The 27,141-nt window shown below is 39.1% G+C and overlaps 3 protein-coding genes across 8 annotated transcripts in view; 2 read left to right on the forward strand and 1 right to left on the reverse strand.

The window, feature by feature from the left end:
• Window positions 1-4,223, forward strand: part of LOC143284963 (adenosylhomocysteinase-like 1) — a 35,023-nt gene extending 30,800 nt beyond the window's left edge. Inside the window, exon 14 of the mRNA XM_076592125.1 lies at window positions 1-4,223. Within this exon, the coding sequence (XP_076448240.1) occupies window positions 1-7 (7 nt within the window). The 3' untranslated portion in view covers window positions 8-4,223.
• Window positions 3,472-26,113, reverse strand: LOC143284512 (DNA-binding protein P3A2-like). Of its 6 annotated transcripts, none has more exons than XM_076591216.1 (10): window positions 25,961-26,113; window positions 23,379-23,590; window positions 22,427-22,541; window positions 19,019-19,157; window positions 18,233-18,382; window positions 16,825-16,983; window positions 15,330-15,608; window positions 11,871-11,912; window positions 9,411-9,603; window positions 3,472-7,846 (listed from the first exon to the last, which is right to left on the reverse strand). In XM_076591216.1, exons 2-10 carry the CDS (start codon window positions 23,569-23,571, stop codon window positions 7,653-7,655), a joined length of 1,464 nt encoding a protein of 487 aa, XP_076447331.1. In that variant the 5' UTR covers window positions 23,572-23,590; window positions 25,961-26,113; the 3' UTR covers window positions 3,472-7,652. The 6 variants fall into 6 exon arrangements, with proteins under 6 accessions (XP_076447331.1, XP_076447330.1, XP_076447334.1 ...); XM_076591215.1 differs by lacking the exon at window positions 25,961-26,113 and adding an exon at window positions 25,821-25,903; XM_076591219.1 differs by lacking the exons at window positions 11,871-11,912; window positions 25,961-26,113 and adding exons at window positions 12,328-12,369; window positions 25,821-25,903.
• LOC143284964 (histone deacetylase 6-like) overlaps window positions 25,916-27,141 on the forward strand; it is a 14,583-nt gene continuing 13,357 nt past the window's right edge. Inside the window, exon 1 of the mRNA XM_076592126.1 lies at window positions 25,916-25,969. Coding sequence (XP_076448241.1) covers window positions 25,916-25,969 — 54 coding nt within the window. The remainder of the gene's footprint in view (window positions 25,970-27,141) is intronic.

The raw sequence follows: 27,141 nt of genomic DNA on the forward strand, positions 1-27,141 counted from the left end.
ATACTAGTACACTTAGCTGTCCTCACAAGCCTCCAGAGTTGTCTGTCAAGGGGAGGAAACACATGGTTGCTCTTGCCTGGTCCTTCTCTACCCAGCATTCCAAGTTCAAGATGAAGCGCTTGTCGACAGTGTAGATCAACCATCGCTGTACCACTCCCCCTCACAGTCTTCGTTTCTTCCACCCTCCCTCCTTCCCTGACTCCCACCAAAATTTCTTGCTGAACTATATGGGACAGTATTGTTTGTGGTTTTGAAAGAGATGGGGAAAAAAGTCATTTTTAATGTCCATTCTCTCACCCTCCGCCATTTTTGTCTCTTTTAGCCAACTTGGCTGCCATCGCCAGTGCACGCATCTTTCAGTCCTTCCTAAAAATTACTTTCCCCCACAGAATCAAGCACAAAGGTGGTTGGGTTTTGTTTTTGTTGCTTCTTTTTGGTTGGTTTGTTTTTGTTCAAAAACAACTACTAAAGGTTGTTATGTTGCTGTGACTTCTGTTGCAGCAAGAAATGATTTTCCCCCCGTTCGTTTAATTTTTCTCTGTAGTTTCTTGTAACCAGGAACCAAATTTATTTTCCCCTGCACAGGAACTGATGGTTCAGTTCAGGAATGAAATGAAAACATTTTGCTGATTTAAAATGTTACTGAATGTTTCAAACTCTAATGCAGTTCAGGAGTGAAAACTATAAATGTTGCTGATTTCAATATTGATCGATTGTTTGAGAGTTGTGTCATGTTGGTCATGGCATGAACGAGCTCTGTGGGTGGGGGATCTGTTACCTGAACGAATATATAGCTTTCAGATTGTCATTCAGCAATCTATACATGTGTTAACATCATCTGTGCAAAATGATTGTTCATATTGTGCGTCACATGATTAGTTTACTGTGTGTGTACAGTTCCAAGTTTCAGTTCTGTGTTTTCATCATCATCATGATGCTGCAGTATCATTTAGCCAGATGAGGTTAGCCAACAGCAAGCACCCCCATTCTTCCTGCCTGGCCCACACCTGCCACCTGTTCTAAAGGTGGCCCTTTCAGTCAGCTCAAACTATGGTTAGGATGGATACACATTTGGAGTCCTCATGCAAACATAAAGAAAAAACATCATTTTTTCTAGGGGACTGTTTCGTCATCAGCTGATGTCTCTTTCAGCTCAGAGGGTTTTTGGGGGGAGAGTATGTCATCTTTTTTTTTTCTCCTCCCTTAGTTCATTGAGCATTCTACAAACTGCAAGAAATTGTGAATGGACAGCTTAAAAGTGAGGTTGTTTTATTTTATTGTTGTGCAAGAAATGTGATCATCATTTTTAAGTCACCTGCAAAACAGCAGAAGAGAGTGAAATGATTTCTATTTGCATCTCTATATTGTTGGAAGTTGGTGATAGAGATTGCCCGACTTGTCAGGGTAACTTTTCTGATGGTGATACATTAGGTCATCCAGCCAAACTTCAAGTGTTTTTGTCCATCAGCCTATTTCCTAAGCCAACAACAACAAAAAGTAAACTCTTACATAAATTGGCAATAAACATTTTTTCTTCCTCTATTTTCCAACTAGCAGAAAAGACCTTGCTGGTCCTGTGACATGTGCTGTTCATATCAACGGTTGCGTGCTCAATTCCCAAAAAATGTTTGGGCTTCCAAACTATGGGAAAGATGCATGAAATTCTTAAGTCAGCTAACTATTCAGCAGTCACAAAGAGCTCAAACCATTTTCACATAGGAAGATGTTGAAAAATCAAACTGTAGGATGATGTCTGAGATGTGACAGATCTCCTTTTGGGAGGTGAACAACTTCATTAGTGAGGAGGTTGTGCTTCATTTTTTTTTTTTGAATGTCTCATTGTTCCCAACACAAACAGACTAGTGTAGGCAGCTAAAGTCATCATTGTTGCTTTCAGAATTAATATCACTGGTTATCATGGACTCCATCATCAAGACCTTTTAGTTTAATAGCATGCCGGTGCTTGGGCGATTGAACTGAGACCTGCAAAATTGTCATTTCTTTAGAAGTGTGTTGGCATACTTATGATCTTTGCAGACTTTTCTTTTTTTCTATTTTGATGTGTCATCTTTTCTTCATGTATTCTTCATAGAAATGGACCTCACATGTACCTCATTTGTGTCGTTTTCTCTTTTTTCCTTTTTTCAACTGTAGAGAGGACTTTGTACAGTTCGTAGTTAATGGCATGTGTATATAGACAGGAGTTGTGGTTGTGGGTATGTTTTCATTCTTTATACTTCCTTTTTTTCCTCCAGTTTCAAGTTTTACTGTCCTGTTCATGTAGTTAACTGTGGATGTCAAAATCAGTTGCAACAAGACGACTGATCAGTGAAGTCTTCAGCTGCCAAGTTTCGATTCCTCTGCCACATTTTAGTGGTGTGTGGTAGAAAAGGGGGGAGGGAGAGAAAAACCCTTCCCCCTACTTTTGTCCATCCATGACAGTTGTAGAAAACTCTGCCCTGCTCACAGATACCAGAAGTTTTCCATAACCACTGTGTCAGTATCTTTCGGGTACATGTGGTTGTTTTATTCAAATTGCAACAAGCACGGGGAAATACACATTTTGATAAAATGGGAGGTATGTGTATCATGGATTTTTTTTAGGTCGAGTTTTAAAACAACCTGCATTTTTATGCCTTCTTCTGATAGAATGTTTTTACCTTCATTTCCTTGTGGGCTTGGTTTTGTAGTTGAATACGTAAAATTCTTCACCTTTCAGCTAGGCATGTGAAGTTTGGTTTTGTAGTTGAATCTTCACCTCTCAGCTAAGCATATGAACTAATGAAGGGAGAAAATTGGTAATCTGTTGTTTTTTTTCTGATGGTTTTGTTGTCGTGTTGGTTCGGGTGTCAAGTAAATTGCTTTTGAGCCTGTGTCACCACTTTTAAGAAATTCCCTTGAGTAAGTGGACATCTTAAAATTCAGAAATTTTCCCATTCACCCGTTTCTTTGCTGGTAAGTTGTTTGTGCAGCTTGTCTTTCAACTCTCATGCCGATTGCTTATCATTCATTTGAGTTGAGGATCGTCTTGTTGCATCGAGACCAGAGGTGTCTGGTCAGTTTTGTAACCTGTGCAATCTATGGCACTTCTCAAACTGAATTATTTTGATATTGTGGATACCAACATTATTGTTATGATTACGTTGTCATCACATACATGCACTGGATTGGCTAGGATCGTGTCAGACTTTACGAACTATGCACTCAGTTTCTTGGCTTTGTTTGACTGCTTGAAATGAGAGGTAGCAAGTAGGTCTTTTGTTGTGTAATAGCAGTAAATCTGGATCCATGTCCCCACCACTATCTTTTTGTGTGAAAAAAAATATAGTCCCCGCTTGGTCTCACCAATGTTTTATAGACTATTTAGCATGGGAGACTTCAAAATGAGATACTCAAAATCATGTGAAACCCATAAACAAATTTCCAGTCAGTTGATCCTTGCATTATGTGATGAGAGCCATGAAGGTTAACTTTCTTCTTTACTTTTTTTTCCTTTTCTAATTCAGTTAGTATCTCACCCCATCTTTACATCTAAGTGTGACTGTATATATACACATATACTTTGTATAACCAGAGTGTTATTCTAAAATATGAAAGGAAGATTAAGCTGGAAGAAGTATTTTTTTATTTTGTTATTAGTGAGGACGAAGCAGTGAAATGGTAATTAGAAAATACTTTAGTTCAAATGGTTGTTCTCTTTGCTCCTTCACCCACACACAAAACAGTGTTAGCAAACCTGTTGATACTAAATGCATATCACATGCCACATGGACTTTTATAGCAAAAGTTAAACTTTTTCTTGTAATTTTTTTCCCTCTTGTGTTGTTGCATGAAGCTTTGTGAGATTGTATTTCTTTGTTAATTGCAATTTTGGGTCGTCTTAAAATTTGGCAGTATATCTGATGCAACCACATTTAAACACAGCTGTACATGATCACAGCTGTACATAAAGTTAAGATTTTATGTGTGTGTGTGTTTTTCTTTTTAATTATTCTTTCTAATGATCTTAGATTTTTTTTATGCATGCATCTGGAAGCACACACAATAATGGAAAGAATATCTCAAAAGGTTAGTTATTACAAAACGGCACGTGATATCATGCATCATTTTAAACTAAGAGTTGTGTTCATTGTTATGTCAGCTGTAGAAGCAAGATTGGTGCAACTTATTTATACAGCTGTAGTCATGTGGAGAGGTGGAGCCAGAATAAACTGTTAATCATGGGTACAGCTCTTTTGTGTGCGTGCGTGCGTGTGTGTGTGTTGCAGGCATTTACATCTTCTAGTTTTCCTGTCAGTGTTTTGCAGGGATTCAAACAATCAAAAACTTTTATCTCCCTGCGCTGTTACAATAAAATTTAAAACAGGTCTTTTTAACGGATTCAGTCACCAAACTTGAGAAATTGTACCCCCCATTCGCTATTCCATGTACTGAGAAAAAATGTTTTAACTATAAATCTGCAGTGGTCTTTTGGCGGTTTAAATTTAGCACTCTGAATAATTTGGAGCTGATTTATAAATAAACAATGTTTTTGATTCACTCTTTATTTCAAGAGCAGTTACAAAATATGTACATCTGAGTGATTCTGAGTTATTAAAAAAAAAAGAAAGTTTGAATCATGTTTCAGATAACATCATTTCTCTTCCTCCATGAGGGTGGGGGAAAGGGGAGGACAAAGGTGCCACCAACATCAAAAATACTTAAAGACTACGAGAAAATAATTCAAGAAAGGCCCATTTTTCACAGCCACAATATAATTTTTGTTCTTATGCTTCATGGTTCTTCAAACCAAGTGAAAAAAGTCATGTATCTCAAGAAACGGTGTGGAATACTTTACGAGTTCTTTTAACCCACAAAAGACCAGGTGAGCTGGATCCAATCTTCATTTTTTTTTTAGTAGCTATAATAGCTATGAAAACTTATCACTATACAATGAAATGTAATCATACAATCTTCAGACTGCCTGGAACATAAATTCCTCATGGAAACAGTTCTTTATTTTAGTCATACATCAGTTAACAGAAAAAGGTTACCTGTTATCACACAAGTTAATGTACCATAAAATTTGTTCTATGAGTCGCAATTTTTCCCCCAAACCTTGACCCCTGCTACTGAAATAATGGTGCAGCTTGTTTATTGATTTTTCCCTATGTGGGTTTTCCAATGATGCGTTCAGGTCAAATTAAGTTGTTGCCGTCAGTCTCCAGTCTATTTTTAGATTCACATTCTGTTTCAAAACTGGTTTTGACTCTTCGTGAACTAAAAACTCACTGCAAGTGTGCTACTGATAACTGTTTACGCTTTTTCCTCTAAATTTACACATCACCTTTACACACATGAAACATTCAGTTGATCACCCTTGTTCAGACAACTTCCATCAGGCCAAAAGAATGACGCAATGCTTAAGATGCAGCTTTCAAATTGAAGGTGATTGATCTGGCTATTGAAAAGGAAAACCGAGCTACTGCCTATGAACTTGGAGTGAATGAATTCTGTTGTTCAATTCCAACACTGAAGACGAAGCTTTCAGTGGCTTCAGTGGAAATGACAACGATGAATGAATACATGTGACTACCACTAATTGTTAGTGTGTGTGTTAGTGTGTATCTTTGATGTAGTTGTATTTTTATATTTTTGTGTTGCTTTGTCACTGAATTTGTAACTGAAGTTGCGCTTTGCACGCATCTGACAAGTTTGTGTGGCTGTCGAGTTTCTCACTTTTTATGATTAATTTTATGTTTTGCACTTGGTTTTTTGTGCAACATTTGTGCCTTATACACCAGTGCCGCCTGTGAGTGTTTAAATTCCAGTAGTTTTTTTAAATTCAGTGAATGCAACTTGTATAAGTAATGGGCTCAATAGTCCAAATTTTATGGTAATAATTGCAGGTACTCACTGTTTACTGACTTTTCATATTACTGAACTTCAATTCGTGAGCTAAATAATTTAGCTTTAGTAGATGTGAAACCGACCTGTAAAAAATTCCTATCTTTGCCAAAGCTTTCAAAATTTCACTTTTGTTTCTTCCTTAAATCATAGCCTGGGGTGTTGAAGAACAAATGCCAACTTCAATCCACATTGAAAAAAAAAAGAGAGAAATATCTGGTTAGATTTGCAAATCTGTTTGTACTTCATGAGCCCGTATCACAAGATACAAGCTCATATCACATTGTATAACTTGAAACAAGGTAATGAGCAATGAACTTCTTAAAGCCAAATGCATTTGTCAAAACTGGTAAAGATTCACCTTGAAATGGACAACACGTTATATAAAAACAGCCATCCTGACACCATAAAATCTTATTTTATGTGAACACAAGGCAAAGTTATCCTACAACTGAAAACTCTTGTAACTCACCATCAGTTAACAACTGAGTAATCTGGTGTTTTAAAAGGCACACGCGCACACAGATACCATGGGTTGATGTGACTCAATTCCCTAGTCACCCATGCCCTCTCAACAGACCCCTACCACCCCACACAAGTTCACAATACAAAATCCTCACATACAGTCCAAAATGAGATTACCCAGATCCAATATCACCAAAGGAACAAAGTCCAAACATATGAAAAACATTCCACCCACAAAGCACATGATGCAGACTGTCTTCAGTCTCATTGCTGGACTTCCTTCAGCAAAGGATGAGGGTGGTTCAGGGCATGTGTCAAACTGAATGCTGCTGGGCAAATGTTGAGGAGCTTCTCTTCAGCACCTTCTCTGGTTTTGCATCATCTCCAAAGAAACCAACTATAACATCTACACGATATAAAAAAACAAAAACAAAAAAACAGCCTCAATCTCATGGAGGCATCAAAGATTACAGACTCAGAGATGCCAACCCCTGCTGAGTGTTTGTAGAAACAATCAGGAAATTTGGTAGGAACATATTTTTCAGTGTACGTTTGGCAAAACTGCTGTTCCTGCCACTGCTTCTTTACAGCTGACACATCTGTGACACTGTGTCGCTTCCCTGGTCTTTGTTCGTCTGGTTTCTCACAATCGGAATCCATGGCCGACTTCTGTTTCCAGCCGCTTGTCCCTTCCTTTCACTCCACAGCTTAATCCACCAGGCGGAAACGCTGTTTGACCAAGATGCATCTTGATTTAGCCAAGTTATCGCTTGTTAGGGCAAACAATTAAGCTGATTGGTCCACTCAATGCTGTTTCAATGTAAACACACACGCAATTAGCTGAGCATCATCACGTAAGACCAAGGTTAGAAGTGACTGCCCTGGCCTCATGATCAACAGGTCCAGAGTGTCTGGGTAATGTTACAACAGGAAAGCATGTGACCATGTTATGAAGTCGAAAATGAACTCCTCAGGACAATTTTGACGTTGGCGTAACGTTGGAACAAACTGCGATCGAGTGAAATGAAATACAGCGAAATAGTTGGCATCTCTGCAGACTGATAAAACATACACTGAAGCACATCACCAAAGAAATTGGCAATACAACCCCTGACATCTGCCAAGTTAGACTCTCAAGACCAGACCCTAAACCTGCCTTGTTCCAGCTGAAGAAAGCCAAGCGATGAAACTGGAAAGTCACAATGGCACAATTCACGGCCGGGTCTGCAGGTGAAATGTTTTTCTAATATTAAATGGCAAAATAAAGAAAAAAATTGTCATGCCTAGGAAGCCCCTAATGCTCATGTCTGCCCCACCACTTGCTGATCAATGGAAGTAACTTCTATGGCCTGTGTGGCATCTGGCACTTCTGTCTTGAGAAACCCTGGAGCCATGGCCACTTGGATGGCGTTGGCTGCTCCTGCATTCTGGTCAGTGGTAACTTGCCCTATTGATGACACAGACTGGTACATGGACGCTGGGATGGTCACAATTCCTGCAACAGTTTCCAAATCATCAGACATTTCAGTTTGTCCCTTCATCCTCTATCAAACAAATCTAAACTACAATATGTCAGTGAAAAGTGGTAATCATTTTGAACTCTGTAAGTGAAAGTCATTTGGCACATTAAATTCATTTTTTCAGAAAAGAAAAACATCCGTATCAGCTGACCTTACCTTGCTTCATCCTACTGATACCTAACAATTCTCTGATTTTAAATGCAACAAATACAGGAGGCTTCATGCAAACAACTTGCAAATAATTTAAAAGAATTCCCAAGGGAAAAAAGAAAGTCAAGTTGTTATAATCCAACAGGCATGTGCAGCCAAAAGGTTTATCAGTCAAAATAACATACATAATTATATGTACCTGGAATACTACTATGTATAAAGATGGGTTCTATGCATAATGTCAGTCACATCTGTTATACTTTATTCTGACACATGTTGCAAGGTTCAACAAACATCCAGAGCTGCCAAACCCTGAACAGACTGGATAAGAATTGTCTCAACATCAGAGAGGAATATCTGGAAGTTGCAAGGAGTGTTTTCAGTATCACATCCAGTAACTTCTCATCACTCCTTTTCTTTTTTCCAGTTTCAGGGCAACCTGCGTCTGACACACACTTACACATGATGGTGGCAGAAGTGAAGTGGGAAGTTTGCTACCTGAACTCTCAAATGGCTGTATATACAGCAGCTGTGTGCACTTAACAATCGCTAACACTTTTTTTCTTTCATCTTTTCTTTGGCAAGAGAAGGATTTTTTTTTTTTTTTAAGCAAGAGCAAGACAGGAAATCAAATGTAAAAACAATGATAAATTCTGCCAAAAATGGAGTAACCCGTTGGGAGGTCTGCACTACCCTCATAAAATCACACATCAAAATAAAATTTTATTTTTAAGAAGTTTTACAGACATCTGAGAATTAAGGAATAAAAGTCATCTGAAGGATGAGGGGGAAATTCCCTGAAAAAAAATATGCTGAAGGCAAATACAGAAGACAAAGCTAATGAATCTTGGCAGCTGTAATTTGATGGAACCGAGCAAGTAGCAACATACGATGCAACATGCAAATGGTCCATGATAAAGAATGATTTTCAGTATCTTTCTTAATTCTCACTACTACCAGTGATGTCTACACATGGAGTAAGGGACACAATCACACACAACTTTTCACTATTTAAGAGCTTGGACAGGATATTTAAACGAGGGATCTAGACTGACTGTTAAATAGGTATCACATTCGACAGGTGAACAAAACCACCAGGCAATATCCACATTTCTTCCCGTGTTCTTTCCATTCTGTTTCATTCCTTTGACGGAAAAATTGTAAATTTGTTTAAATAACATTCTACATTGTAATATATATACTAGTGTCTACATTTCTTCCCCTGTCAAGAGACGTAGAGAAGGCCAGTCGAAAACTGGAGAGGAAGAAATGTAGCATATATATTACAATGTTATTAACCAATCTGCAACTTTTTCTGTGTCATAAACAGAAAAGTGTATGGGAAAAAATGTGGATATTGCCAACCACCACAAACAAAGAAAGCCTTACCTGATAAACCCCCTAAGGAACCGTCCCCTGTGAGGATGATCTGTGCATTCTGACCGATAGTGGCCCCATTCAAAGCGGTGACAGTGGCCGTCCCATCAGCCATCTCCACAGATACGGGAGTGACCGCCATAGCCCCTTCCTGCTGACTGGCGGCCACATCTGCTAACGTCTGCACAGCTTGTGTGGCCTCATTCTGTCAACAGCAACCAAACCAGGTCAATGCATGTGAACTTCCATCAGGCAAAGGTCAACCATATAATAATTTTCTTTCTTTTTTTCTTTTAAAAAATATTAATACCCACTATCACTGTGTATCAACAGCAGCCTCAACAGGAAAGGTTACATTCTATAGTACATAGCACTCACTGATACAATACTGAAGACTGATGACACACAAGTGAATTCATAATTATATAACCCTCTCTTCTGAAACAAGATCTGGTCAAATTAAAATAAGCACACAATCACAGCTTCAAAAGTACATGAGTAAAGTGCCCACAAAATAATTTTATGTTCAGAAGAATCATGCTCCCCATCACCTGGGTCCACGGAGTGAATAATCAAATTCTCAACTTGGGAAACTGAAAGAAGGTGAAGGGGGTGAAGAGAAAAGTGGAGAGAGAAAGGAGATACAGGGGAAAGGGACAGAAGAAGACCTAGCATGGTGGAGGTGATCAGAGGGGTTAAAATGTCATTATGTGCCAACCAAAAAAAAAAAAAAAAAAAAAAAACCCGCTGCTTTCACTGTTTCAGTGCTTTTCCTCTGATTTCATTTATTCATTCATTCTCTTCATTATTGCCTGGAACTAAAAGACAGAGTGTGACCAGCTGCCGTGGCGAAGTGGTTCCTGTCGCCAACTGACGACTGGGAGGATGTGGGTTCGAATCCCAGCAGAGGTGGGTTTTTCGGCCTGCGGCTGGCTCTTACCCACAATTGAGTGTGCTATGGGCTTAAATGGGGAGACTGGGACCACACAGTCGAGTATCATCCACTTCACGGATGCGTCTTTGAGTGTGTTGCTCTAATTACCTGACCAACATTACAAGTGTTTGTATCTCTCAGGCCTGGTTGATGCCGGGATATCATTATGACAGGAAGCACAGAGTACAGCCTTGTCACGTAGTCCCAAACCAAAATGGACCTCCACAGTAACATTGTCACCATCATGGTCATCCTCCTTCTCCTTCATCATCATCAATATAAAAACAAGAAAAAGTCCTAAAGTCTGTGGCCTTTCATGCCCTGCTGTCATTGTGACCTCAGTTTCGAAACACCTCCACTTCTGTGCTTGGGGAGAGTCCTGTCAATGTCTTCAGTGTCGGCAGATTCATGGGTGGTTGTTGTTGGAGGGACATGGTGGCAGTCACTACTCTGGAGGGGACATTCACTAAGTCTGGCTCCTCAACTAAACCATTATTGTCATTAGTAGGGGGCTTAGTAGATGGCATCCTAAGTATGTTAAATCAGAACAGGCACCACTGAACACCACCGACTCGGCAGCAGTGCAGGGTCTCCTCTGGTGTGTGGCCTGCGACTTAACATCGATGGTTCCCTGTGGACTGCCAACGCTGGGGCTGTGACGGACAAACCCGGGTGTGGCTGATATGGGGGACTCAGAATGAGCAGTGTGGGAGTAATGCCCCTGAAACGGTGCAGATGACGGGAAAAAAAAAAAAAAAGACAGTGTGTGTGTGTATGTGTGTGTGTGTGTGAACATGCATGCATGCGAAATGTCTTCTTTGCAAATTAACAGCCTGTCCTGTTATCATTGTAAAATTATCACCTAGACAGCCAGTCTTTTCATCTTCAGTGAAGAATAAACATATTATATACAGACCAGACCTACAGTCTTCAAAACTGAGTAATTAGAAAAAGGGAGTTAGAAAAGAAAGAAAAAAGAAAAAAAGAATGAGGGAAATATGACAAAACAGGGGAAAAAAAGGAAAAAGGGGATGGGTTGGGTGGAGGGAGGAGAATCTCTCTCTCTCTCTCACACACACACATAATAACAATAATAATCAAAAATATAAATACTAAATCCTTAAGTTCATTTGCAACTGCATTCTCATACAAACTTGCAACATTATTTCTCTTCTGCAGAAGACGAAAGAAAAAAAAAACACTCAAAGAACAAAGTAGTTAAATGTACACAGGAAAGCATCTGCTAATGTGCTCATTCTATCATTCGGAGTGACAAGTTTCATTTGGACTTTGGGCTGTTGTTTGGGCATTTCTTTGTTATTGCTTCTTTTCTTTTTTCTTTTTTTTAATACCAATGAAGCAAAGTATCATTTTACTGGGCAGGAAGCTACAGGTCAGAAAAGTGAAAAGAAAAATCAGTTGTCACCTAAAAAATGGGCTGTCATTTCAAAGCAGGTGGTTACTTAAAAATAAAAATAAAATTATAGCTCACTCACTTTAATACTGTTATCACTAAAACAAAATCAAACAGCACTGACCATATTGTTGGATTGACATGCCCATCCATCCACCATCACTCCCTACACACATGCATACACATGACATACAAACTTGCAACATTATTTCTCTTCTGCAGAAGACGAAAGAAAAAAAAAACACTCAAAGAACAAAGTAGTTAAATGTACACAGGAAAGCATCTGCTAATGTGCTCATTCTATCATTCGGAGTGACAAGTTTCATTTGGACTTTGGGCTGTTGTTTGGGCATTTCTTTGTTATTGCTTCTTTTCTTTTTTCTTTTTTTTAATACCAATGAAGCAAAGTATCATTTTACTGGGCAGGAAGCTACAGGTCAGAAAAGTGAAAAGAAAAATCAGTTGTCACCTAAAAAATGGGCTGTCATTTCAAAGTAGGTGGTTACTTAAAAATAAAAATAAAATTATAGCTCACTCATTTTAATACTGTTATCACTAAAACAAAATCAAACAGCACTGACCATATTGTTGGATTGACATGCCCATCCATCCACCATCACTCCCTACACACATGCATACACATGACATGAATTGAAACAGGAAAAAGGTCCAAGAATGATGATGATGATGAAGATATGATGATGATGATGATGATGATGGCCATGAAGCATCTAAAACCAAGAACACGTCTACTTTACAGCATGTCAATTCCACAACTTTTTGTTTACAAAGTCAAAACACACTAGCACATGAAATAAGAGTGAGAGTATATAATCATCATCATCATCACATCAATGATGAAGCATATAAAATGAGGAATATGTCTTGATTTCACAGCACACCAGTTTCAACGTTCTTTAAACTCAACGGACACTTGTCTACAAACAAAAGAATGTGCTCCAAGGATTCAATTTCAAGGAAATGGAAACAACATTCTGGCCTGGCTAAACCCATCTCTTTTCTCCTTTAGGGAGCAAAGGAAGTGTTAGAATGGAAAAGTGCACCTTCCTCCACATTTTATCACAATTCAGAAACAAAAGTGATTTAGCTGTACTTGTAGACAAATCAAGTAACAGACTACGTGAAATGATAGCTTAATTCTGACTGTCATTCAAAACTTATACACTACAAAATTTTGTATTTCACACATATTCAACTTCAGTCAACAAAAGGGCAACAGTTACCCAGTCATAGCTCAAATCAACAATGAGAAATTTGAAAAAGAAACTGTGAACTTGGCCACTGAAAAGTCAGCCCAGAAATGTCTGGCCTTAAGTTAAAGTGTACAAAATGCTTTCAACTAAAATCAAGAGTCAACAAGTTTGATTTTCATTTTCACAGCCATCACACTATAACTAGTATAAGTGAGAAATATATGTTGTCAGAAATTTAAAAAATAATACAATACAATACATTAACTATTTTACTAACTTTACTCACATCTTTATCCCTTTTTGGGTGTTTTGTCCAGAGATGCCAACCTCTGTCAAGTGTTTGCAGGAACAATCAGGAAATTTGGTAGGAACATTTTGAATTTGCTTGGAATACTTGGACTCAAAGCCACATCAGCAAATGTATGTTTTATCCACAAGGCATGCAAACACTTGGGTCTACTGCAACACGGTATAACTGCTTACTGGAGGCTGTTTGTAATTGTTAATGTTGAACTTGCACAACGTACAATGAGCATGTGAGTTCCACAAAATGGAGTGATGCATGGATATTTTTCAGTGTACATTTGGTGAAACTTCTATTCCCACCACTGCTTCTTTGCAGCTGATACATCTATGGCACTGTGTCGCTTCCCTGGTCTTTATTCGTCTTGTTTCTCACAGAATCTATGGCTGACTTTTTTTGTTTGGAGCCGCTTGATTCTTCCTTGCACTCCATAGCTGCTGCTTCTTCTTCTGCATTCCCCAGGTCATGCTGTCAGATGGTCAATCCAGTCTGCAGCGCGAAGTCCGCTGTCCTCCGAGGTGCATTAGGTGGCCCCCAGAGCTTCTCTTGGAGTTCCACCACACAGAGCCAGGTTTCCCTCCCCAGTGCACCAAAAGTTAGGCAGAACTCTAGCAAGTGCTCTGGTGCCTGTGAACCCATGCCGCATGGGCATTCATCAGTAGGGAACAGTCTCAGTCTCTACAGGTGTGAAAGGAGCCTATAATGTCCAGTTCTCAGTCGGAAGAGGACTACTTGCTGTGCTCTGTTTAAAGTCCAGAGAGCATCCTCCTCCAATCCAGCTTAACTCTTTCCATACAAACGGCAAAAGAGACGACGTTAACAGCGTTTAACCCCAATTACCATCATCAAAATAGTGCAAGCGGAAAGCTCTTATACTGAAGAGGTGAATGTTGACAAAGAATACCACAATTCTGACGACGGAAGCTAAATGTTGGGTCATTCAGACACCCACTGGACATCCGAGGGGTCTGTGTAGAGGAGAAGAGAGGACTGGCCGTACTGAGTGAGTTAATGTTTGTTTCTCCACTGCTCCTTAAACTGGCTCTTCAGGATTGCTCATACTTCTTTATAGGGTGGACAGTCTGTTCCATTTTGCTGCCCACCTTTGAGAGCCTGTCAGCCTCCTCATTTCCGCTAACTCCACAGTGCGATGGGATCCACTGGAGGATCAGCGCTGTCCTCTGGTTCAATGTCCCTGTGCCTGCTTGATGTCTCGCAGGATCTGGCTTTCTTTTCCTGCAAGGAGACTCTGCAGCACTGATTTGCAGTCCATCAGTTTGACTATGTGCATAGGCAGATCTCTGGAATTCAGAGTCTGTGCTGCATGAAGCAGTGCACAAGCCTCCGCACTTAGTTTTTGGACAACTTTGTGACACGGCTGCTATCCGGGAATCTAATGAAAAGACCCCAGTCACCAATTTTTACAGCACTCTCAGCAGAACCATCTGTGTAGACATGAGTCCATCTGTCACATGAATAGTCTCGGTCCAACACCTCGAGGGTTAAGTTCCTCAGTTCTGCATCGATGTGGCTATCCTTCCTGCCTACTCCAGGAACATGGAGGACTATGTTCAGCTTATCTGACTGCACTGCCCTCATGATCAATAGGTCTAGAGCGTCTGGGTAATGTTACAACAGGAAAGCATGTGACCATGTTACGTTGTCAAAAATGAACTTGTTGGAACAATTTTGACGCTGGCATAACGTCGAAACAAACTGTGATTGAGCACAACAAAACACAGTGAAATTGTAAAAGTTGGCATCTCTGTCCATTTGTTCATTTACATTAGTAATAAATGCTGTAACAATAACAACTGCAGCAGAATCTTTGTATGACAATCTTGACAAGTTCATGTAAAACAAAGACAGACTTATAAAACTTGGAAAATAAACAAAAGCAATTACAGTGAGTTTCTGTTAATGTAAACAAAAGTGATTATGGTAAGTTTCTGTTAATGTATTATACGGAAATATATGTAGAAAAGGAATGAATGTCTAAACTGAAGACTTAATAAAAACTGGTGGGTGGACTGACACACATACACACACACACTCCAAAACTGACCTGCTGCGGCGGACTAACGGTCTGCACAACGGTTGCGTGACTTCCATCAGCCAAAGTGATGATGTTATTGTTAGCTGCGTGCGAGCCAGTGTCAATGTGGATGATGGACACAGTGCCATCAGGGTTGGTGATTGTCTGAACCACAGTGCCGTTGAAGTGGGGAGCTGGCTGCTGGGTGGCCACTGTGGCTTCATCACTGAACACATGTAACAGGTCTTCCCGACCGTGGTGCTTGTAACAGTTTTTCACAATTGTGCGCAGCGCTTCCGTCCACGATACCTGCAGGGCGGGAAAAAAGTGAGAGATACATGTTCATTAGAAAAACGAGCTTTCGATTTATTTTCCTCAATCTGTGTCCTTTTTTTTTTTTTTTTTTTTTTTGTTCAACTTCCTCCCCCCCCCCCCCCCCCCAACCCCCCTATAAACTTCAAAATGACACAAGACACTGACACATAAAACACATACAACATACATTATGATACACCAAAAAATAATATTTTTATTCAGTTATTTTTTTACTTATCTTTATCTAAAAATAAATGTCTATTACAGAAGGCTGAGGATGCTGTCTCTTAAACACTCACTGGTACAAAGCAGAGGCTGCAGACTCCAACGGTACATTTTAGGTAATGATAAAGGTAGCCTACATTCCATGCAAAGTTATCCCTTGGATTCTAGGATGAGAGAGCAGGTATAGTGGTAAGCAATACCTACTGTATCAACCACAAAAAGTAAAGTTCAGGAAAAACAAGTATGACCTGGTCATTGAAGTAGAAAAGAGTTAAAACTGTTACTTAGAAATTTAAACTTTTTGATACTGTTTTATCTTGAACCAGGCTGTAATCATATAAAGACAGTGTGAACGATGGAAGTTATTTTTTGGTATTGTTTAATCGTAAATTGGGCTGTAATTGTATAAAGACAATATGAATGATGGAATTATTATTCGAAGGGCATGGGCTAAAATGCAATTGCTATGACTGTTCAGTATTACATAATTATATGGATTATAACGAATGTAAGTTAAAAACAAAACAAAAAATCCAAGAACATTTTGAGTGAGATTATTTTCCTTTTCTTAGCAGCAATATTTATCACTGGTTTACTGATCACTGCCATCGCCAAAGTGAGCCACAATGTGCACTTAAAGTGTCATGCCAAACAACACCGCCTGCTTTGTGACATTCTCACCACTAGTATTCATACTGTCCTGAGAATTTCTGCACTGCTGAAATCAGTGGAAAGTAACGTAGAAAGATTTTGAAGTACTGTTGCTCTTTATTCTTTTACTTCAGAGACATTGTTCCCATTTATGCTTACTTTTACTTCTTTAATACTTGGCAAGACATAAATATGAGGAGTTTGTAAATTCAAACTATAATTAATACCATTCCTCCTAAACCCCACCTCCCCAACAATCCCCACCCCCATCCCAAAAACACACACACCCTCCTAAATGTAATGCTTTACATGACAAAAGCTGGGAACAACTCACCCGTTTTTTGTCTTCTTCAGTTCGAGCGTCACTGCGCACATTGGCCCAAGGCAGATCGCCTGGCCACCACGGAGGTCGACATTCTGTCTTGCCCCAGCCTGGTTTGCTGCGTCCCGTTGAGTATTTCAGCATCTCTGGTATGAAGTTTCTTAACTGAGCCTGCAATACATAACACAAGACTCTCACTCTTTGTTGTTGTTGTTGTTGTTTTAAGTTAGGAGACACAATCCTTTTGATATCTTTGAAACTGTAAACTGAATTTGACATTGCTGCTTATCATCCAGATGACCATGCAGCCATATGAGGACTGCTCAACTACATAAAAAATTAATAATAACAAGTTAAACACAAAACTGACTCAATGAGATTCAAAAGAAAACAAACACTATAATGGAGAACTGAAACCTGAAATAATGAGATACCATTAATAAGAATACATAGTAGAAAGAACAAAATCTTTCACCTGACAATCTAAAAACAACACTGTCCTTCTGGATACAGGACAGCCTACACGAAAATGTGCATGCACAATCACCAAAAAATTACTTATATTCAAGAAGCAGTGCGAACCAAGCTATATTTGATCAACTAACAATAAAAAGCTTCATTTCATTTTTTTATAAACTGATAAAGGTCTTGAACAAGAAAGACTGAAAAACCAACACTGGTGTGTTGATATAAGGCAGTGAGAATATTTGAGAAAAGGAAAACGAGGTGCAAATACCAAGTGATTCAACACCACAAGGAATCTTTATACTTGTGACATCAGACAATGATATTTGGTTTAAAACCTATTTTATAATAAAAAGACCAAAACAAGCTGTTATCCAGGTAAGTTTTTCTTACCCTATATCATTTTTATGAACTCATCCACAACTGATCTTTTTTTTCAATTATGCATAATTTAGTACACCTGTAAATATAATTCAATGACACTGTAACAGGTAACTGACATAGATAACACTTAAACAGCTAATCAAAATGTTAAATGCACACAGACACAGACAAACAGACACACACAACCTTTTTCTTTAAAAATGCATGCCCATATCATCACAACTGTAATAGTTGAAATGGAATATATCTCACCTGTAACATCAACAACAAAACAAAAACAACTCTTCAGGTCTTAGCCTGTTGGCCTTACTTCAGAATATCAGTCCATACTGAGCAATTTCCTGGCCTCATTTGCAACTTCTTGCACTTTTTACAGTGTAGAAGGACACACACATAAAAACAGATCAGCAGATCCGATTCATATTCACACACACACAGACACACACACAGACACACAAACACACACACACAGAACAGTCACCACTAACTTTCAGTTTTCAAAGTCTGTAATGCACCCACATGTCCCTCCCCATCCACACACTCACACACGCACATGCACACCACCACATACTTGAGTCATTTTGTCAATGGGAGTAGGAATGCCATCAATCACAAGGGCAGGAAGTTCATGTAAGTGGGCAGCATCTGCCTGATTCTGAGGTGCTTGCTCCTGAAGTGACGTTTCCAACTCCTGCATGATTCCTTGTCGACAGCTTCGTATCTGAAAGTGAAACAAACAATCTGTATTCTGAACTGATTTATGCAAGCTAACACAATTATATTCACACTGGTTTTCTTCTCTTTTTTTTGTTCAAATTAACAAGAATAATAGTGATCCTCTGACCTAACTATCAATTATTAACTTCTAACAAAAAGAAAAAAAATTAAGTCAGTATTCAAGGGCGATCAGATGTCACTATCATCAATATGAACTTCACATGCAGTAAGTTGTGTAACTATCACTGTAAAATGATCACTATCAACTGAACACACTAATGCACTTCCAAAGAACTATGTGGTGAAAGTGTCTACTGCTCCATGTGCCAGATTAACCCACTTTTCTAGTTTTCTTTCCTGATTTCTATTATTCTTCTCTTGATACCCATTTTCCAGACATTTTTTCTTAGCCTGAAATATCAACTGAGAATTTTTTTTTGTTTTTTAAAAGCACATTCTTTGCTGGTTGTTAAAACAGAAACAATCATTAAAAACTAGTTTTCAGTGTCCCTCAGCCAGAAATATTGCTTGCAAAAAAAATCTAAATCTGAAGTAAAGTCATAGCTATAATGATAGAAGAATATAACAACAACAACAATAAGAATAATAATATAATCTTTAAGAATGTAGCAATACTCACCACAGTCTCGAGTGGCTGAGAGCCAAAAACCTTGAAAGTGGAACTGGACTGGTTGTTGGGTCTGCCAGGTGTGCAACACAACACAACCGCCTGCTGCCCCACCCGTGTTGTGTACTCATCTATTGTACTCTTCAATTTTCTGTGGGGAAAACAAAATATCAATGTCATCAGATCTACTTTTGCTATCTTGGATCATTTGTGCCAGACTTGCTTTGAAATAGGCTGTATCTAGGTGATGAAAAGCTAACAGTCGTTACACAACAAGACTTCTCTCATATTTTCTTTTTAAAGAAAAAGTGGGGGGAGTGTGCTGGGGGTGGGTGGGGGGAAGGGGGGGGGGGCAATACTTTTGGTGATATTGTCAATATGATTATGACAATGGTCTAAACGTCTTTGTCACAGTAACATTTGTGTTTTTGACTTCAAGAAGGCGTTTGACAGGGTATGGCACGCTGCCTTATGTGCCACCATGCACAAATTCAACTTCAGTGAAGACATCATCCAAGCCATACAGAACCTATACGAAAGAGCAACCAGTGCAGTCCTCTTCAATGGTAGCACGGGTAACTGGTTTAGAACCACGGTCGGAGTCAGACAGGGCTGTCTACTCTCTCCCACTCTCTTCAACCTCTTTCTTGAAAGGATCATGACTGACGCCCTGGAAGATCATGTGGGAACTGTCAGCATTGGAGGCAGAGTCATCACCAACCTGCACTTTGCCGATGACATTGATGGCCTGGCAGGAGAAGAGAAAGAACTCCAAGAACTCGTGCACAAACTTGACAAGACATCATCAGCCTACGGCATGGAGATCAGTGCCGAGAAGACCAAGGTTATGACCAACAACAGCCAAGGCGTAACGTCCAACTTGCACGTAAACGGTGAAAAACTGGAAGAAGTCTCCTCCTTCAAATACTTGGGTGCCATTGTGTCAGACGAGGGTTCGAAACCAGAGGTCCTGTCCAGAATCGCGCAGACTACTGCCGCACTGAGTCGATTGAAGACTATATGGAAGGACAAAAAGATCTCCCTCTCGTCCAAAATCAGACTAATGCGCTCCCTCATCTTCTCAATATTTCTATATGCTTGCGAATCCTGGACCCTCACTGCAGAACTCCAGAGAAGAATCCAGGCCCTGGAAATGAGATGCTTCCGCAAGATCCTGAACATTACATACAAAGACCACATCACAAATGAGGAAGTGAAAAGAAGAGTCCAAAACGCCATTGGCCCATTCAAAGACCTGCTAACCACAGTGAAGGAACGCAAGCTCCGCTGGTATGGACACGTCACACGATCAGACGGCCTAGCCAAGACCATCCTGCAGGGTACTGTACAAGGAAGGAGGAAGAGAGGCAGACAGAGAAAGCGGTGGGAGGACAACATCAAAGAGTGGACGGGCCTGCCATTTGCCACAACTCAAAGGGCCGCTGAGGACCGAGGCAGGTGGCGCGAGCTGACCAGGCAGTCATCCATGGTGCCCCAACGACCCACCCACGGGTCAAGGGATAGATGAGATGAAGAAAAGTCCTCCTCCTTTGAATAAAATATACACAGAAACCATTTCAGTCTATGTTGAAAAACCTCCCAGAAAGTGTAATTTTACTGTAAACATTTAATATCATAAACCAGCATGGTGTAATACAGGATACATCTGGTAAACATTTCTCTATTTCCATTTAACAATGTCTCACAGGTAATGATAAAATCAACTATGTCGTCTATGCATTTTCTCATGAATGCTCTCACACAAGCTTCAAACATATCTCTATTATATTCCTACTGTTAGACACAAAACAGTACTACTACCATTTACTTTTTTTTTACCAAGATTATATCACAAAGAATATTAACATCAAATGCTGAGTCTACACAATTTACATCTACTTTTCACAAGCCAGCCCCATGTAGCCAGCTAAAGTATTGTTCCCTGCAAACGGGCCTGCCACATGAAGACAACAGAAATATATGAAAAATCCTTCTGATTTTCTTTTAGCTGTAGAAATGACTTTATAACCCTAGATGTAATAATAATATTAAATAAGGCTGAGGAAATGACTGGATTGCTAAATTTGTATGTGAAGCTACATTATATGAAGCCAAATACACCTTACCATACTTCAAAATACTCATGACAGACTGTTAAATGTTACCTAAAAAAATGTTTTATTCTAAAAGTTTTCAAAGTAAATATTTCACCAAGTCTGAACCAAACTAAACAGGTTTCTCAGGGAAGATGGTAAGCTAAGATTCAAAGTGCACCATACACTTAGAACACATTATTCAAAGAATTCATATCAATTTTTAAAATATCATGAAGAAAATTCTAGTTGGACAGATTAAACATTTTATCTAAGACATGTGCAACACATGAAACATAGGTCACACATTTTTATTCTGAAGACCTTTAACTTCCTTTATAAAACTGAGCTTTTTTTTTTTTTTTATTGCTTAAAAAAAGAAAAGAAAAAAAAGGTAGATTACAGTGACACACACTTCTCTGATAGTCAAGCAGACTTGAGACTTTTGAGAAATACAACATATTAAAAAAAAAAAATGTGTACTTGAAGTTGAGCAACTGATTATTGTGTATTCTACATACACTGACAACTAAAAGAACTTTTATCTTACAAATTGTCATCTGCTATACTTTCAGTTTCAATCGGGTGTATGAATTTCCCCACAAATCAATGTCACACTTTCCCTTGTCCAGGTTATAACTTTAAGTTCACCAGTGCCACTACCACAGTACCAGGTCAATTCATCTTGAGAATCAGTTTTGGGAACAATGCCTCAGCTCACTGATGTCTGCTCCAAATGTGAAAATTTGTTGAAATTAGTTAACATAAAATTAATGATTTCCTCACCAAAGTATCATGATTTGTTTATTCCTACAACTAGCGTCCCAGTTCATTAGCTTTTTTCCTTCCCTTTCATTTACAACCAGGATCAATGCTGGACACTTTCTTTAGATGTTTTTGTAGATGTCGGCAGTCACTCTGACAAATCTAACGTAGCAGGCAACTCATGACAAGAGGAATGGAAAGTGCGTAGTTTTTCTTGTGGGGTATTTTTTCCCCCCCAAATTTAATGATTTTCTTGGAATGGATGTGTGGGTTGTTTTTTTAGGGGGGGGGGGGGGGTTATCAATTTTGCTTGTGATCATAGTCTATATAACATGGGTGTATAATACAAGCCAAAATCATACTCTCACTAGAAAATCACATACAGAAACCTACAACTACTATGAATCCATAGAAAAAACATGATCAAACTGGTCAGACTGGCAACCTTGCAAAACTGTTAAAAAAAATTTGTTTAAAACCAATAAAAGAAAGTATCTACAGCTGATATGAATAAGAAAAAAAATGAATGTTCAACTTTTCAACGTAGCATATGAATACCTACCTGAGAAGTCTGGTTTGCTGACGTTTCCTCCGTGATGGGTTTGTCTCAAACTGATGAGGATGGCCTTTCCTTTTTCCTGTGGCAATAGCAGCTGCTGCTGCAATCCCAACTGGACCTGAAAAGGAATAAAATGCAGCTGTAAAAATGAAGTTCCATTTCACCTTAATCTTCAATCCGTACATGAATCTAACTGCTAGAATAGATCTTCAGATGCATCAAACTTTCATATGGATTTTATTCATTTCTTTTTCCATTTCCCCATCTCCTTCCTCTATCCCATTTACAGCAAAGCTCTTTTTTTCCTTCCTTTTTGTTTTCATTCTTTTATTTATTCAATACTTCTAAAGCAGGGTCAACAAGGAATGTTGAACAGATTAGTCAATGTGGCTTGGTCAGTGTCAGTGGCCGTAGACTATGATGACAATGACTCAAAGCCCTCTATCAATATTATTGTGACATCTTACAGCTTTCAAACAAGTCTGAGATGTACAAAAAGGAGAGCAAAACCATATTGTCAAATGTCATCCACTTCACAGAAGCAACTTCATCAGCTAGAACAACTGGTGGAATAAAGTCACACAACCTAATTAAAAGTAAGTAATTCAGCCCCTCCCTCTTTCTGCAACCCATCCCCCAGAAGAAAAAAAATAATTTAAGACTGTGACAAAAACTGAAGATTTTTTCTTCATCAGCACATCAAAACAAAAAAGGTCATTCCTAAATTCATGACAACACTACCAAACATGTTTACCTACTTCCGGGAGGTTATCGGCCGTAGTTTCGTATTCTCCGCATAGGCGGATAGTAGTTTGCACAGGACAGGAATGTCAGACCCCTGCCGGAGTCTGCACTAGTTGGATCACGGTTAAGTATGTGTAATTAAACATGAATTTCTCTTCGGAGATTAGTTTTGTTGACCTGACTTGGATTTACATGTGTGATACTGAATTACCTGAAGCAGCAAGTTGTGCTGTAACCTCATCATTGCATGCCGAGGTGAGCAGGTCAGCTGTATCAAAGCCACTCTCTGGAGAACTGGGATCGCTGAGGTCGTCTTCCATCATTGCTGGGTTGATGTGCGCAGCATTGATGGTCATGTTGCCGATGGCCGCACCATGCACTGTGCCGTTTATTGTGGGATTCATCCTGCCTCATATACAGGATCTGCAAACGTAACACATTCCACATATTTGAGTGTGCACAGAAACAAATACCACTACATACAAGACACGAATTTCAAATAAATGCTAAAGCTGTTATCTTGTAAAACATCTCTCTCTCTCAGCCCACATGTAAATTTCACAACGAATAAAAAAAATATGGAAGGAGAAATAGTTTTCTTAACTACAAAACAGTACAGTTTTAACTAAATTAAGACTACACTAGTATAAATGCAAACCTATGCAAATGTACACATAAAAAACCAAGCACTTTAAAAACTGTCCAAACGCTGCCTCTCTGCTATTGTGCTAAAAAACATTCAGCTGATTGTACTTGTCTTCAAGGAGCCTATGCCATCAACACAAGAACTAACTTTACTAGAAACCAAAAACAAAACAAAAACAAACAAAAAACCACCACTCTCCAAAAGCTATGACTGGATTTTGAATCTATCTCTGTCCACATCATGACCAGTTTCAGTGGTCTCAAAGCATGTCAGACTTATCTATTTATGACACCATACCTGCATACATACAACAGTCCATCTGCTGATGCTTACCCAACACATAAACCCAAAAGCTCGTTAGAAAATAAAATGATGATCATGAATCAACAGCAACCACACCTTAAAGGACTGTCAAACTCAAAGACAATCACAAAACCTGAAAATGAAGAAGAGTCTACCCTCCTAGTCTAACACTCGCAGCTTATCCATACTAACAGTAGTAACAACAGGTAACAACAAACGCTCATTTATCAACCACATTTCTTGTGATAAATGTGATAATGACTATCCTTAAGACACTTCAACAAAGTGGGCACCAGAATAAAGAAAAATCTGACTAACTAAAAGCAGACAGACTGATAGAGGACCCCCCTGACATGAGTGAACACTGCAGAAGCACTGGTCACAACACATGTGAAACATCAACATTCTTACTATGAAATCAGCACAATGCCACAGTCTCTGGAGAAAATTCAGATTGGGTCTGGAAATCATGCAAGGATACCATCCCTGAACAGCAAGTTTTCGTTATGACCTGCCATCCATCAAATGTGTTTAGTCACATAATGTGACAGTTAAAATGCAAGGCTTTTTTTCTTCTTCTTTTTTTTGAGAAATAATAACCATTATCCCACAGAACAAAATTTCCACAGTAAGCAATGAGAACCAACTGCTATGCACTCGGAAGGTCCAACATAGTAAAGCTGAGTAAGAATAGTCAAAGACAAACATGTATGCAAGTTGTAAAATAAGTCAAACAATGCACACATGGACTGGCTAGAGTGTGCTTCTGAAGGATGGACTATCAAACAGGCTCAACTCCTATCATACATCACATTCTCCTGAATGTTGACATACATCTTCGCCTTGGGAATGCAATGTATCTGTATACTATATGACTGCCATAAATAACATGACTTAAGTCAACAGTCCGAAACAGCCAACAACCAACGAGCAGTACCTGCTTCCTTCAACCCAACTGAATAGTTATAAAACGAATATAATCACTCAAGGAGTCAATGTCTTGACGCAATGGTGGTTGTGGCAGAGCAACAGGCAAAGGAAAAAGGGTGGGGATAATCACTGCCAACTTGGAATCACATGAACTGAAGTTACACCACGATTTCGTTTCACAGGGCAGAGTGGAGGCAGAGACAAGATATGAAATGAGACATGGACAAATATCATAAAATCACGAATAAATAACGTATACAAGTATATCATATGTGAGCACGCATACAAGTATATCATATGTGAGCTTACTTAGAACAAGAACAAAAAAAAAAAGATCGGTTTAACACCTGAGTAGGTCTCTCCAGTTAGACATTTGAGGCTGTGCCACTCTCAACCTAAACGACGCCATATTTGTTTGGGAAGGTCGTTTCGTTGAACAAATGGCCTTCGCTCATTTATGAAGTACCACTGCATCAACTGCATAAACCATAACCTGACCAAAATGAATATCTTCGCTATTTTCATTTCGTCCATTTTTTTCAGGAAATTTGTCGTCTGCATCTCTCTTTTCGTGCCCACTGCGCAAGGCAGAACATAACATGATGGAGTGCGACTGCGCTACGCGATTGCGCGATGCACACCAAATTTCCACAGCCGGAGAGGCAGTGTCTAAATTCTGAACATTGCCTTCTTCTTATTCCTCGAGCAGCTGAGAATAATTTCATGACTTAAATTGTATCTATTTTACGCTAAAAGGCTCATATAAACTCTCACATGCTCAAAATACTTCCTCAAAGATGGCGTGATCCTCTTCTAAACTCATTGATCGCTGGGTAGGCAAGTAGCGCGCCACTGACCGACATTCCATAATGCTAATGCGACTGCGCAGAAAGACATCTACTTTCCAGTCTTACCTGTTCAAAGTAAGGTTGATTTTTACACTTCAGTTATTAAGCTGAGGAGCGATGAAATCGACGAGAACCATCGAAAAGATAGCAGTGTCAATTCTTTGTCTCCCACTTCGGTTGAAAGGGTTTAGAGACATATTCATCCGCAAAAGCTGGGTCAACATTGTGAATCGGTCGTCATCGGAAATAGCATTCCACAGTATTTAGTTCCAGATAATTTTGACCTGTAACATGGTGATGATTCATTCAGATATATGAAAATACCACTGAACACCACGAAAACCCAGCAAGTACTCATAAAACAAAACTTCCATTACATCCCTACGCCGTTTTCGTTTCCTTTCATATTTGACGACCCTCAGGAATACAAGTTTGTGAAGCAAGTGTTCTGACCAAAACTTACCCACTTTTCAGGTTTATCTCATAATTGAAAATCCATTCGCAAACAGATATTAATTGGTATATATAATACACAAAACAAAAAAAATGTTTCTTAAAATCTATCCAAATTTTAAGTTCGAAAAACTTGGGTAAAACTGGTGATAGGTCACGTGACGGTGAACTTTTTTTGGTTGTGACTGATGCAAGAAACCTTGCGGGAAAAAAATCAGAACATGTTATTTTCCTGAAAAAAAAATACCTTAAATATTATGAACAGACCAACTGAAATTCATTTATACACATTTCACACCGAAACTTCCCAACCCAATCACTTTTTGCCCCTGAAGACGAAGAGTCCTTTCCCCTTTCCCCAGTCATGTGGTTGACTTCATACCCTTTGTTGTTCCACTGACATCAGATCGAGTCTCCCTGACGTAAACGTGGTTATGTAACATGAACTGGATAACACCACAGACACGGACAAAATCAATTTTCGAACGAATCAACTCAAAGCGTGGTTTGCTTCTCGTTGGCTTCCACCTGTTTCTTTCACTGACGGGTATAAAAAGTGTGTCAGTTGTGTTTTATCTGGAAAACTTCCAATATTTCATTGCTCGGGTACTCTACTCACGATAATTATACTTTCCTCAAAATTGATTATTAATGAATGATACCAATAAACCAAAATAACCACTAATTTTCGCACTCCGCCCACTTACAAGTCGGGTTTGATCGATATGGGAAAAAACTGAAGACTGTATATTGCCGGGTTGAAGGCTAATATGTAACTAATTATAGTTAAATAA

Source organism: Babylonia areolata, chromosome 8 (genome assembly GCF_041734735.1).
Source record: "Babylonia areolata isolate BAREFJ2019XMU chromosome 8, ASM4173473v1, whole genome shotgun sequence".
Lineage (NCBI taxonomy): Eukaryota > Metazoa > Mollusca > Gastropoda > Neogastropoda > Buccinidae > Babylonia > Babylonia areolata.

Coding starts and splice junctions, on each gene's coding strand:
- LOC143284512 (XM_076591216.1), bottom strand. CDS start 23,571: ATGAATCCCACAATAAACGGCACAGTGCATGGTGCGGCCATCGGCAAC. Junction 22,542..23,378: donor AGCACAACTTGCTGCTTCAG/GTAATTCAGTAT, acceptor ATTCCTTTTCAG/GTCCAGTTGGGATTGCAGCA. Junction 9,604..11,870: donor CATGTCAATCCAACAATATG/GTCAGTGCTGTT, acceptor TGCTGTTGACAG/AATGAGGCCACACAAGCTGT.